Raw genomic sequence first — 13,394 nt, 5'->3', positions numbered from 1 at the left:
AAGGATCCCTGATTCCTTTTATTTTAGAATGATATTAGAAACCAAGATCTGACCAGTGAGTGTGCTCATTGCTACAGGGTGTCACTACTTCTAGATTCTCTCAGTGGACAGAGTTAGGAAATATATGTATATATATCAGCCCATATATACTCATATCTAAAATATTTATGTATCTACATTTGTTTCTACAGTAAAGATTTTATTTTGTGAGCATTTTTATTGTTGTGTAGCCAACAATGAAAATATAATTCACTACCTTCTTCCATCAATGGTAGTGTTTAAAAAAGGGGGTAACGAGGGAGAAGAAAGTGAAAATGGAAATCATGGCATAAATATGTGTATTAAGAACTCTGTCATCTGCTAGTCAGATCATGTCATTTTAGAGATGAAGACATCCTAAAGAGCTTACTAAGATCCTAAGAGGTTAAGGAACAAGTTAATGGAAGAGTCAGGATTGGAATCTGACTTTTTGAAGTGGAGTGTTTTAATTTCTACCATATCTCATGCCACTTTAAGACTGGCCAGTATTCTTGGCTTTGTATTCAATTCAATAATTAACTGTTTGGAATGCATTAATCAGATTAGAATGTAATTTTAGAAATTAGTGTGCACAGATAGTACCTAGTCAACGGAAGTCTGCTAGAGTGTCACTAATGAGGGAGATGGCTCTCTACTGATATCTCTTAGATCAGAAACTTGAAAATCATGCTCTGATGGCCAGATGTTAGTGAGTGAAACTTTTCAAAAGATCATAATGACTATCCTACTGTGTTTTGCTTTCTATAACTATCTTTGAAGAAATCCTTTTGCTCGGGGAGAATCATAGAGCTCCAATAGTATAGATGATTGGTATATATACCGGCTCTTTAGAAATGGGATAGAAAGCAGTGAAATAATCTGCTTAACATCATCCAACGAGTTGGTGATGAGTTGAAAAGGAAAAATGAAAGCTGCAGCCCCATGGCTCCTCTTTTAACAGGCCAACCACACGGCTTCTTTCTTTTAAATTGCTTTTGGCAGCTTGTAAAGCAAAGAACACTTAAATTGTTCCTCTCAAAAGACTCCTGAGGCTATAGGACAGTACTAGGATGCCTTCAAACCTTTCAGCCATTTCTTCTGAGAAATGGGTGTGTTTATCCTTGGTAAATCATGTCTTGTCACCATGTAATGGTAAAATCACCATTCTCTTTTCCACTTGTACCTTATTCATTCCAAAGACTTACTGTATTTTCATTTTTCTGATACATTGTGAACATTCAAGATTTTAGTAAAAATAAATTGTAACAGCTGTTTTTTTATGTACCAAATAATGTAATTGTGAACCTTAACCTTGAGTTGATATATCCAAATTTTTCCAGGTGTGGAAATGACTAGAAAAACTAGTTTTTGATAGTCATCTCAATACAGAATCACATTTAGCTGCTTGCCATCAACTTCATTCAGAGAGAGAGTTTCTATAGGTCTTCCTTTATTCCAATACTCCCTTCTTAATATGGCTTTCCCTCCTTAAAATAGTGCATATTCACTCATGCAAACACACACACACTCCCACCTTCCTTTCCTGCTTTATTTTTCTCTACATCACTTACTACCATCTAATATACTACATATTTTTACCTCTTTAGCTTTTTAACTAGAATGTGAGTTCTATGAGGGCAGGGGATTTGTTTTGTTCACTACTATGTCCTCAGACCCAGAATAGTACCTGGACTATAGTAGATGCTCAGTGAACACTTCTGAATGGATACTGTGAAAACTGCAAGATGTGATCCTTTGGCCTCTGATTTTAACATAAATACAAATAACTAGGTTTATATTTTATTTTATAGGGTTATTTTATATTATATGTGAAATAAAATTATATTATTTAAAACGGGGGTTTACTTATTCACCAATAATTTTAGAATTTGTACTAGAAGTATATATAGTTCCTTGGAAATTATGCTGTTACTCCAGTAATGCAACGCTATTATCACATGCAAGGGATTTTGAAATTCTTCTAAATACACTCAAGAAATTGATGGAAGAGTTAAAAGCAAGATTTTTTTTAAGCTTTAAGGTGAATTATCTTCAGACTCACCAAAGATATCCTGAACCTTAAGTGACATTACTCAGTTTGATCTCTTGTTATTCTAGTCACCAGATTTAGCAGAAAATGACTTTTCATTGATACAAAAAAAGCTACTCTTACCTCACACCTGTCAGAATGGTTATTATCAAAAAGACAAGAAATAACAAGTGTTGGCTGAATGCCAAGAAAAGGGAATGGAACCCTCATGCACTGTTGGTGGTAGTTTAACAAGGGACTGTGTGTTGAAGCAGCCACTATGAAAAACAGTATGGAGGTTCCTCAAAGAGTAAAAATAGAGCTACCATACCATTCAGCAATTCTGCTTCTGGATATTTGTCCAAACAAAATGAAAACAGTAATTCGAAAAGATATCTGCACCCCCATGTTAATTGCAGCATTATTTACAACAGCCAAGATATGAAGCAACCTAAGTGTCCATTGATAGACAAATGAATAAACAAGATGTGGTATATATATATACACAATGGATATTATTCAACCATAAAAAAACCTGATATCTTGCCATTTGCAACAGTGTATATGGATGAACCTAAGGGCATTATGCTGACTGAAATAAGTTAGAGAAAGACAGCTACCATGTAATTTCAATTACATGAGGAACATAAAAATGAAACAAAACAAACAAAACAAAACAGAAACAGACTCGTAGTTACAGAGAAAAATCTTGTGGTTGCCAGAGGACAAGGGGCCATTGGGGGTGGGTGAAATAAGGAAAAGAGATTAAAAACTACAAACTTTCTGTTTTAAAATAAATCATGGGAATGTAATGTACAGCATAGAGAATATAGTTTACAATATTGTAACAACTTTGTGTGGTGACAGATGGTAGATAGATTTATTGTAATCATTTCATAATGCATGTAAATGTTGACTATGTTGTACACCTGAAACTAATATAATATTGTATATCAAGTACTGTTCAATAAAAAGTAAAGAAGAAAAGATGCCAAAGTGAAGGGAGGCAAATCAAGATCAATACTCTTATTAAGTAGTCACTGGTCTTTTTCCCTTAGACTTTTATTTTTCCTCAATTTCTGGGTTACTTTTTATATTTATGTATTAAACACAGAAGCAATAATAATGAAAGAGTTCCTTGGCTGTAAAAAAACCTACTCTAATATTTACCAATATAGATAACATGTAAAATAAAATGTTGTGAAATCTGAGGTAATTCCTCTTAAGGAGTTAAGTCCATTCATTTGGACATAAAGATGCTGGCATGTTTATATTTTTAATCACATTACTTTACAAATATATTGTTTTTATTTAAAATTTCTAGTGTCTGAAGTACTTACACTTTCAATTTTAAAACTAGTGGACTCTTATTTATATAAGCAATATGTAGGCTAATATAAAATGTTCTGCAACTTGCCCAGCCATTTTAAAAACAAGATGTTTCAAAACAACTCTAATGCCAAATTTCTTGCAGTATTTTCTCTAGGACAAGAAACCAACAAATAAGAAGCAATCTAATCAGTGAACATCACAGGCTTGTTTGTAAGCAATCTTTGTGCTGATGTAGTACATAAATTACATCTTTGTACAGGACTGACATAGTTTCTTATTACCACGTTTTATTTCAGAGCATTGGGGAGTCATCAATGTCTGTTGTGTTAAATCAGCTGCTGCCCATGATTAAGCCTGTGAACCAGAGAACCAATGATGACTACAGCCCTGAAGAGCTGTTGATTCTCCTCATATATATTTTTTCTGTCCGTGGAGAGTTCACTGGCGACAAAGACCTGGGTGAAGCTGAAGAGAAAGTGAAGAAAACTTTGGCTCAGGTCTTTTGTGAAGAGGCAGAATTGTCACCTTTGCTGCAAAAAATCACAGGTTAGTGTTTAGCAAAATGTGGGACATAAACATCGCTGATACAGCAAACTGGGTTAAAAATAAAGGCATTTTAGAGAGAGGATGTAACCACCTTCACTGGACTTGTTTGAAATTTGATGAGGCCTGGATTCTAGCCAGCCTTTAAGGTTAGAGGTTTTTATTTCAGTATTTATTTTTCCCAGTCATGGTAGTACAATGACCTTCTAGTCGCTTGTCAGAATTCATATTCTTAGAGTTAAAGCCTTGTTAAAATAGCAAAATATTCAGAGGTTATAATATCTTTAAGGAAAAGTAAGATGTGGTGAATCTTACTCAAAGGATTTGTGTTGGCATAGTCCTTTTCAGATTGTCATTTCATACTTAAAAACTCTTTTCTTCAGATGTTATACAATGTTATGGGATTGAAAACTGCCATTTTCATGAGTAGTTTCGGTTTTTTTCACTAAATTAATGTTTGTTATATAATAATTTAAAAATAAAAAAATTCTTAACTTTGCACTAAATTTAGGGCTAATTGTAAGAAAATACTTCCACCCCCTGCCAGTTGAAATTTGGTTAAGAGGCTGTTTGGAAAGTATGTACATCCTTTACTGAGCCTTCCTATTTCGCACAGTCAGTGATGGGCAGTAGGGCCCAACCTTGGAGATTTTAGTGACTTTTATCTTAATGAATATTCTGGTTTCAGCCTTTTCATTCCACTTCTGAGCCTCAGTTTCTCTACTGGAAAGCTAGGTTCAGTATGACTCACCAGGCAAGAGGTGCCCAGAAGAAATGGACTCTAAGTGGTTACAGCTCACGATAGCTTATAACATTTTTTTTCACCTGTACAGCTGATGGGCAGTATGTCATGACCTTGTCTTTCATTTCTCTTGAGTTTTGTTAGGGAAGTTTCAAAAGAGAAGGTGTTGGCATTTTGCCTCTAGGAATAATTTTTTTCTCTCTTTTTTTACTGAAGTATAGTTGATGTAATATATTGGTTTCAACATAATGATTCAACAGTTATCCACATTATTTAATGCTCACCCCAATAAGTGTAGTTACTCTCAACATAGTAAGTTGTTATAGTATTCTTGACTATATTGTCTATGTTGTACTTTCATCCCCATTAAGTTTCATATTTTGACTTCTTATATTTCCTTTTGAATCTGAATGAATTGGTAGTATGCAAGATAATATCCAAACATCCCAGTAAGTAGGCTGTGCTGATTTGGGGGGAAATATCTAATTAAATATCATAAAATCTAAACGTTCTCACTTCTAGTTAGAACTGTGATATAACACATGAGGACATTCATTGTGTGTTATTCTGTATCAAATTCAATATTATTTATAGTTTTTGTAAAGTTTATTTCCATTAGTGTGTATTGAGCCTGTGTCTGTTTGAGAGGGAAAAGGTTACTAAACCTTACACATAAAACTTGCATACTTTGAAAATATACCAAGTTTCCATTCATTCCTGAACGTGTACATAGGTGTGTGGACCCCTCGGTTCAAGAAGGCACAGCTGAGGTAGATGGTAGGGTTTCCCACTGTTCCTGCCGCCCCCTGCTGTGCCTCACTGGGGGGAGTGTCCAGATCCCTCAGTAGCAGGTTGCATGGCTCTCCTCCTAAGCGTCCCACGCATGTGTGCTTTCCTTTGCACACTGCTGACCTTTCCTATGTTTGGTTATGGAAAATAAAACCCTGACAAGATGGAAACAGAATCAAGTTTCCACAAAAATGAACCGTTTCGTTGCTTCGTACAGAACCTGTTTGCTAACTGAAAATTTACTCAAGGAAATTTGTGGAGTTTGTCCCATTTCATGAAGGTACAACACTTTATGAGAATACATGTGTGTGTTGGCTCTGAGTGAATATTGACTTAGAAAAGTTTAATATGGTTTGTATAGTGCTTAGAACAGTGATTTGATTCAAAGTAAATTTGAATACTAAGAAAATGTGATTGGAAGTTATTCTTAAAATGCATGATTTCAGAAACAGACAAAGATGGTGTGTTTTAGCTGAGGTTATTAGGATAGCTTTCCTGTAACACTGTATGTCACTCTATTATTCTGGGAATTGAAGTCATGCTGTAAGAGTATGCACTTAATATTCACCCAAGGTGTTTATTGACCCAGCAGTTCATTCTTTATTAGTTTCTCTGTTCATGATTGCTTAGGATATTGTATTTTCTTGCTTTTAAATGGGAATTCACACTTGAAAACACTTGTGTACATTTATGTTTATATTAGGAAAATTTGTAAGTTCAGCAGTTGAAGATTAAAAACTAAGAATTTGTGGAAATCTTAGTATATTTTTAAATTTCAGAGACATCTTATTTTATAATACTGAGTGTACATTTCTTCTTAGATGAACTTAGGATGCACAGTTTAAACAGGTTGGATAAGATGTGCTTACTTAAATTTGTCATGTGGGAGCTCACAGTGGAACATATCCATTGACCAACCTCTGTAGATACCAAAAAGACTTTATTTCTAAAAACAGACTTTTATTTGGCCAGTATAGACATAATCCTTATTTCATACATTGAAAAGTCAAATATCCTGAGAAGTAGGATTCATGTTTACATTTAACTGCTGAAAATGTTTAATCGACATCTCAGGATAAAAAGCGGTAGGATAGTTTTGGGGCAGTGGTGACTCAATCTTGTATCCCAGTATGTACTGGAAGAATTACATTGCCTTTCAAATGTGCTTAGCCTATTGTGGAACTAGGTTAACCTGGATTTTACCATGAACTTGCCCACAGTGTTGTGCTTATGTTATTCTAGCTTACAGTCTTGGCTTAATTGTTACTGGGTGGCAGAACTTATTTTATGCCTTGTACACATTTTGTGGTTGATGAAATTTGGTTGCAAAGCATTATTGAAAACAAGGAATTAAAATAAGAATTCTAGTTTTTGTATTATGATTTTATCTTAATTGTTGTGTAATCAAGATTTATTAATCTTATCTTAATTTATCTAGATTTTATCTTAATTGTTGATGCAATCAAGAAAACAATACTTTTTCTGTACCAAAAACTTAAGCAAACTGCTGAAGTGAGAGAACCAAGACTTGAACTCAGGTGTTCTGGATCTGGAGCCCATGTCTTTAAATATGAGATTCTAACCTGCTGCAAACTCACTTCCATAACCTTTGTGTTTATTTTATTCTGTAACTTATGCTTGCTTACACTTACTGTCTTATGCTCTGCATGCTCGGCCATTCCATCATGCACTTGCTTTCTGAACAGTGAATTAATATTTGGTTAATATTATAGCTATTGCCCATGCTTTTAAATCTGATCTCTTATAGCAACTTATAAATGTTTCCTCATACCTTCCTGTTTTTGAGCATGTATTCTCTGTGTTTCTGCATTGCTATGAAGAAATAATTTTCTAGTCACTGAACTCTTGATTGTCTAGCTTTCTAAAACAGGAGTAGCAAACAAATTCTTTTTATTTCAGTAATATCTCTTGACAATAATTGCCCTGTGTTTAAAAGTCTTATTTGCTTTTATATGTTAAATATGTAATTTACTTTTGGCAGTTTCTTTTATTTCTCCCTTTTACGGAAAGGACATTGAGAAATTGTGATTGGCAAAACAAAACTTAAGAATAGTCAATGGCAACATAATATTTACTTTTTAATACACGCTTTTGGAGTGAGTGATGGGCAAAAGCTCTCTTTTCTACTCATACAAAATAACTAGGGTTGGCTCGCTGGGTGTTGGGGGTGGGAGCTGTAAAAAGAAAATTGGTATGGCCTGAATATGTCATTTTGTGTTGTGCTTTCTCAGTCTTGCTGAGTTCCAAGGGAGTATCAGTTTCCATACATGCTAATGTTTACATAGCAGTCACAAGAGACAACAAAGGAAAACCATCAGAACTTTCTTCAGGGAATGAAGTCAAAATGCTAATCTTAAAGATTCTGTGCAAACTTGGAATGTCATTGTACAATGTATATTAGGAAAAGATATATCAGAGGTATATCAGAAAAAGCAAGGGCTTAGATGTAGAAGTGTTTGGTTCAGAAGTCCTGGCTCTGTCATTTAGTAGCAGTGTGTTCCTGGGAAATCACCCAGCTTTGAACTTTGATAATAAACATAAGTGCCCTACTGACCACTCATGATTTTACTGAGAATAAAATGATGTTATGTGTGTGAGCTAATTTTTGATCCATCCAGTATTGTAAATAGGTAATTTTTTCCCATTGCAGTTATTATTTTGATAACATCCAGTTGACATATAGGTAGTGTTTCCCAAACTTTTTCACAGTGTGATGCACATGGACAATTGAGAATATTTGCGCAGTATACTGATGTAAGTGGATGGGACTGTTGTGGTTGAGGCAACCAGCCCTCGGGGCTCTGAGCACTCTGGGCCCTACCCCACTGACCTGTGAACTAAAGTGAAACAGCAGCTTCACACACCTGTAAGCAATTAGGGTGAATCAGTACTCTAAGGTATGTTGGTCAGAAGGCTCTGGAATCAGGAAACAAAGAAAAACAGGACTTGCATATGGTTTTTGGAAGCCAAAACTATTTGGGAAAAATTTCTTCTTGGTAAACAATTTTTATATTACTCATTGATTTATTCCCTGAATTTTTATAGTATCTTTAAAGAAAAGGTCAATAGGGTCTAGATCTGTTCAGTTAGGTTTAGTGTAAAGCTAGGGAATGAGTGAGTTAAAGTATCTAAAAATACTGTGGTTCAAGATAAAGGCATGTTAATATGGTGGAACCTGTAATTTACATGTATCAGATCCCTATTTTACTTCCTGTTGATAATTTGGGATTATCAATTACTGTATTATCATTATAGTAGGATCACACCTGAATATATGTAGTGGAAAATTTACCAGATTAGCTGAACAAGAATGAGGCAGGAGTCCAAAGTCAGGCAGCAGGACTCATGCTCTTTCCAGTGTCTTTCTTTCTTCCTGAAGATGTAGTCTTGCCATCACGGTCGTGAGGTGGGTTCTCCTCCTCAGCATATTAGGTCCATTCTTCAGGCAAGAGGGAAGGAGGATGGAAGTTCCAGGCATATACTGACAGAGACTGACATTTCATATTGGGAGAACAACTGCTTTTCTGTAAATCCTGCCCAGAAAACTCATGCTATTGGCTAGAACTGGATTTCATGATCACCTCTGGCTACAAGAGAATCCGAGGAGGATTTTTGCCAGGCATAAATTTGTCATGAATAGAGTCAGGGTTCTGTTAGAAGAATTAGGGTGAGAATGGACATACGGTAAGAAACTTGTATTTGATGCAGTTATCATTATAGGCTTCACTGACTCTGTGAATGACATCTATGAACAAAGAATTTCAGGTTACTGTATTGTGTATGACAAAATAGAATCCTATGTAGACAAGGATTGGAAAATACCAGGTAATAGCAGTATTATCTGATAATCCTAGCTAATACTGTAATGTTCAAAGGAGTTTCATACACAGTATCTCCTTTGAGTCCTTAAGCTTACATATCTAAAAAATATACCCTAAATCTGAGCTCAAATGAAATATATATATAATGCCAAATTCTCTTTGATATAATTTGTTCACAAATATACTGCCAGTTTTTCTAGCATGGTTTGGGACAAAGAATATAAAATTGTTATGTAAATTTGGAAGTAGTATAGTTGCAGTTTTCACCATGTTTCCATTTTTTTCCACAGCAGTTTCCTCTCTAATAAACCTTTTGTCTTTAGGTAAAACTCAGGTATACTTTTGGGAGATCTCATAGTTGCCTAGGTTTCTATGATATGTGTAGGGATTTATAAGGCATTTATTATTATGTTTTATGGATGGAAAGGTTCCCCAAAATTATCCAATCTATTCATTTGCACATAAGAAAATCAAGGCCTCAAAGGTTGACTGACTTGCCTCAAATTACCAACCAATAGCCTGTTCAAGCAACACAAGGATGGGACTGAGACTGTATCTCCTGATTCCCAGTCCAGAGTTCTTTTTACGAGACCATTGATTCCCAACCTTTGGCTCATGGATCCCTGAGAGAATATAGAACTTAAAGGATTTACTGCTCCCTGTGTGCTTTATGTACCATCCATAAACTAAGTATTACTCTTTGCATATAAATATACAAATATCTGTAGATACACAAATATCTATACAAATATATTGTGATTTATAAAGTTTGTAAAGTTCACTTAAAATATTGCTGAAGTTGCAGAATTTTTCCTTTCTATCTTTCAATTAAGATATGAGAAGCATAATTATGTGGTATCCTCATAATATCAAAATGTTTGAAGCCATAGGTTACAATAGGAGTCTCAAACTCAAACACTTACAGAGACCAGTAATATAAATAAGTAATATAGGCTAGGCTTTGGAAAAACAACAGTGAAAATACAATGATAATAACAAGGGATACTCAGTTTTAATAAAGGGGGCAATAGGTGGTGGTGGGGACTGTGTCAAACAGGAGTTCCTCTGTTGTCAGGAAAGCATCAGTCTGATATTTCCAATCTCAAGAAATCAGGAATCTGAAATTTTTTAAATTCAAAATCATACAAGTTTAGGAAATTGACTCATTTTCTGAAACTGTGTGAGTCAAAGAGATCTTATTGAAGGGCAGAACTCATTCTGTGGGCTTTCAGATTAAAATCTTTATACTAGATTTTAGTATCTACTATATAGGTTGCAATCTTCATACTAGATATTGCCTTAGGTATTGATTAGAGAAGAAAACTTTTTAATCTCTAACTCTAGGGCTTACTAGAAATTTGAAAAATCTCCAGGCAGATGAAATGATACTCTGTAGTTACTTCAGAAAGCAAAGGAAGGGACCTAGTGACCACGCTTTTTGACTTCTTTTAACTAAAAGAGAGAAAATCACATTTGTTTAAATTTTAATCTGGTATAAGTTTACCAGTGAGGTAGCACAAGTTTTCCTTCCAAATGGGTCCTTTAAAGATACCATCTAAGTAGAAGTAGATTTCCCACAGAACCCTGTCTGTTGAATAGAAAATGCTAAGAGGCAATTTGGAGTTTTGAGGCAATAAAAGGAAGACATCTTGGGAAAATTAAGTCATCAAGAAAGCCCCTATGAGAAGAACTTCCCAGCACAGGGAACTAACACTGTAAGAATTACACTAACTGAATTCCAAGACATTTTAGGACTTTAAAATATTAAAATAAGCAATATTTTAAGAAGAGTAAGCTCTGTGGAAGGAATGACACATAAGTTTTCCTTAAATTCTGTTAAGATGGTATTTTTCTAGCTAGATTTACAGTGATGCTTTTTTTGCTATGTAATTACCAAAATGTAGGCATAAAATAATGGCAGGATTCCAATTACTCTAACTGGAATAATCAGAACTACATATTGAATTTGGGTAAAATGTATAAGTTATCTTCATTATGGATCATGACTTTTTAAAATCATCAACTTTAAAGTTTTGATTTTAAAGGATCTTGTTTCCTAAGTCTTTTCTTCTTTATTCCTTCTCATTTGTTTAAGATAGATCATGTATAACAAACGAGGAAAGGCAGGTCCAGTTTGGAAAAACACTGTTCTTAGGAACATTAGGAAGGTAACCATAGTCTAGGAATCTATGCATTCCCTAATGGAACTCTAACAGAGGAGAATTTCTTTACCAACTTCCAATAGGGGAGCAGTTGAGAATTTGTTGTTTTTCAGTCATTGTGGAAGGCAGCTCATGGTACTTTCAGGTCTATTTTCCAATGGAAAACATATATATGCTCTTAAACATAGTAAAACAAAGCCACATTCTCCAACCAACAGTTAAAATTTATTCACAGTGATTTGTTTATGACAGGTTTCTTCTTTTTAAAAGTTCAGGTAAACATAGACCATATAAAATTATTATTGCTTCATGGCTGCCACTTTATTATAAAAATGTCCATCTCATTATCACAAGACATAGACATTTTTTATTATGTTAGTAAAGAGACAGCTTTCAAACAAAGTGTTTCTCACATTTGGCAAAGTACTTTTCCCAGCCTTGTAGAAAGTTAGTCTTCTTAGTAAAATATGAAGTACTTCCAAACAGAGAATTGTAAAAGATGAGGAGCTCATAAGGGTTTCTCCTTTTATGCTTCCTTTACTCTATCACCTCTGCATTCTTTCCTCATCTTACAGCTTTCCCTCAGTAATTCATCAAATTTCAGGCTATGCATTTCCGCAGATTTCTGCTCCTAAGGGCACTATTCCAGCTGAAAAGTTTTCAAGCGTTTAAAAATCTTTCCCTTGAGAAGTTGTTTCTTAGACCTTGAGCATCCCTCCTAGCTTGGCAAGGGCGAGGATGTTGCCGTGGTAACTGGAAGAGTGATCCTAAACATACGTTGCCAGCCTTCGTGTTACACACACTTGAATGAAAACTTTAGCTCATTACAGTAGGTGACAGTGTACAAAACTTGACTGTAGAATCTATCCACTTAGCTAAAGGACTTCAGGATATAGGCAAAAATTCATTTGAGAAAGGATTCTGCCTCATTTCTTGGTTCTAATTTATGAATTCTCATCATTGTAGCATTCTAATATTGGACTTTTCATTAAGAAATATACCTTCATTGCTAGTGTTTCATATTTCTTGTTTCAGGGCTGCCAAAACACAATAAAACAAAAAGAGTTTTAAAGACTGTTGTTTTCCATTTCAGTTTGCAACACTGTTTGGTATAAAAGGGTCTATTTTTCCTCTTGATTTCTAAGATTTCTGCTGGAAAGTCTAATGAAGAACATATGTCTGCCCTAAATCACTCCCATGAGAAATGTTGGAACTGTTACATTTCGTTTTACTATCCAACATATTAAAATACTTAACCACAGCACATATTAAAACACAGCTATATTAAGTGAAGTTTAAAATGTTTAGTTCATATTTAAAATATATCACAAGCTGTGCAGAAAGGTATTTAGAGCTGTGTATTACGATAGCTAACTAGTTAAATAATTTTGCTAACATATTAAAGGATCACTACAGATTACTTTCTTAGTGTTAAATTTTTCCTTGCCACATCATAAAATTGTTCATTCTTAACTAAGACACTGAAATGGATTTTATTGCATTTGGTATTTATATAAGCACAAAATCATAGACATACTGTCCTTATCACTAATTTTTGTGTTGGTACATGATGCCAATAGTAATAATTGTGCATGTGACAGATGAATTATTGCTGATTCTTATTAATTGCACATTATACTTGGTATAAATTTCTCAACATGAGAGAGAAGAAATGGAATGCATGCAATACAATGGTAGTTTTCCTGAAAACATAGCTGTAGATCAAATAGGAGAGATGGGGTGGTGCATTTGAAAAGAACACAACAAGGAGGTGGCCTAAATTTTACTCCTAAATATGCCCACAGCATAAAAGTATCATGAAAGTTAAAAGACAAAGTAACAAAAATAACTATGGTTACAATAACAGATATACACAAGATAAAAAGATGTTAAATGTGGCATCAGAAACCTAAAATAGCAGGGATGGGAGTAAAAAT

At 34.5% G+C, this 13,394-nt stretch overlaps 1 protein-coding gene across 2 annotated transcripts in view; it reads left to right on the top strand.

Moving 5' to 3' along the window:
• SCFD2 (sec1 family domain containing 2) overlaps positions 1–13,394 on the top strand; it is a 455,587-nt gene that overhangs the window by 161,139 nt on the left and 281,054 nt on the right. For both annotated transcript variants that reach the window (XM_057502226.1, XM_036895221.2), the window contains exon 5: positions 3,676–3,925. In XM_057502226.1, the coding sequence (XP_057358209.1) occupies positions 3,676–3,925 (250 nt within the window). The remainder of the gene's footprint in view (positions 1–3,675; positions 3,926–13,394) is intronic.

The sequence above is a fragment of the Manis pentadactyla genome, chromosome 5, assembly GCF_030020395.1.
Source record: "Manis pentadactyla isolate mManPen7 chromosome 5, mManPen7.hap1, whole genome shotgun sequence".
NCBI lineage: Eukaryota > Metazoa > Chordata > Mammalia > Pholidota > Manidae > Manis > Manis pentadactyla.
Note: the sequence above shows the minus strand (reverse complement) of the source record. Positions and strands in the feature narration are given on the sequence as shown.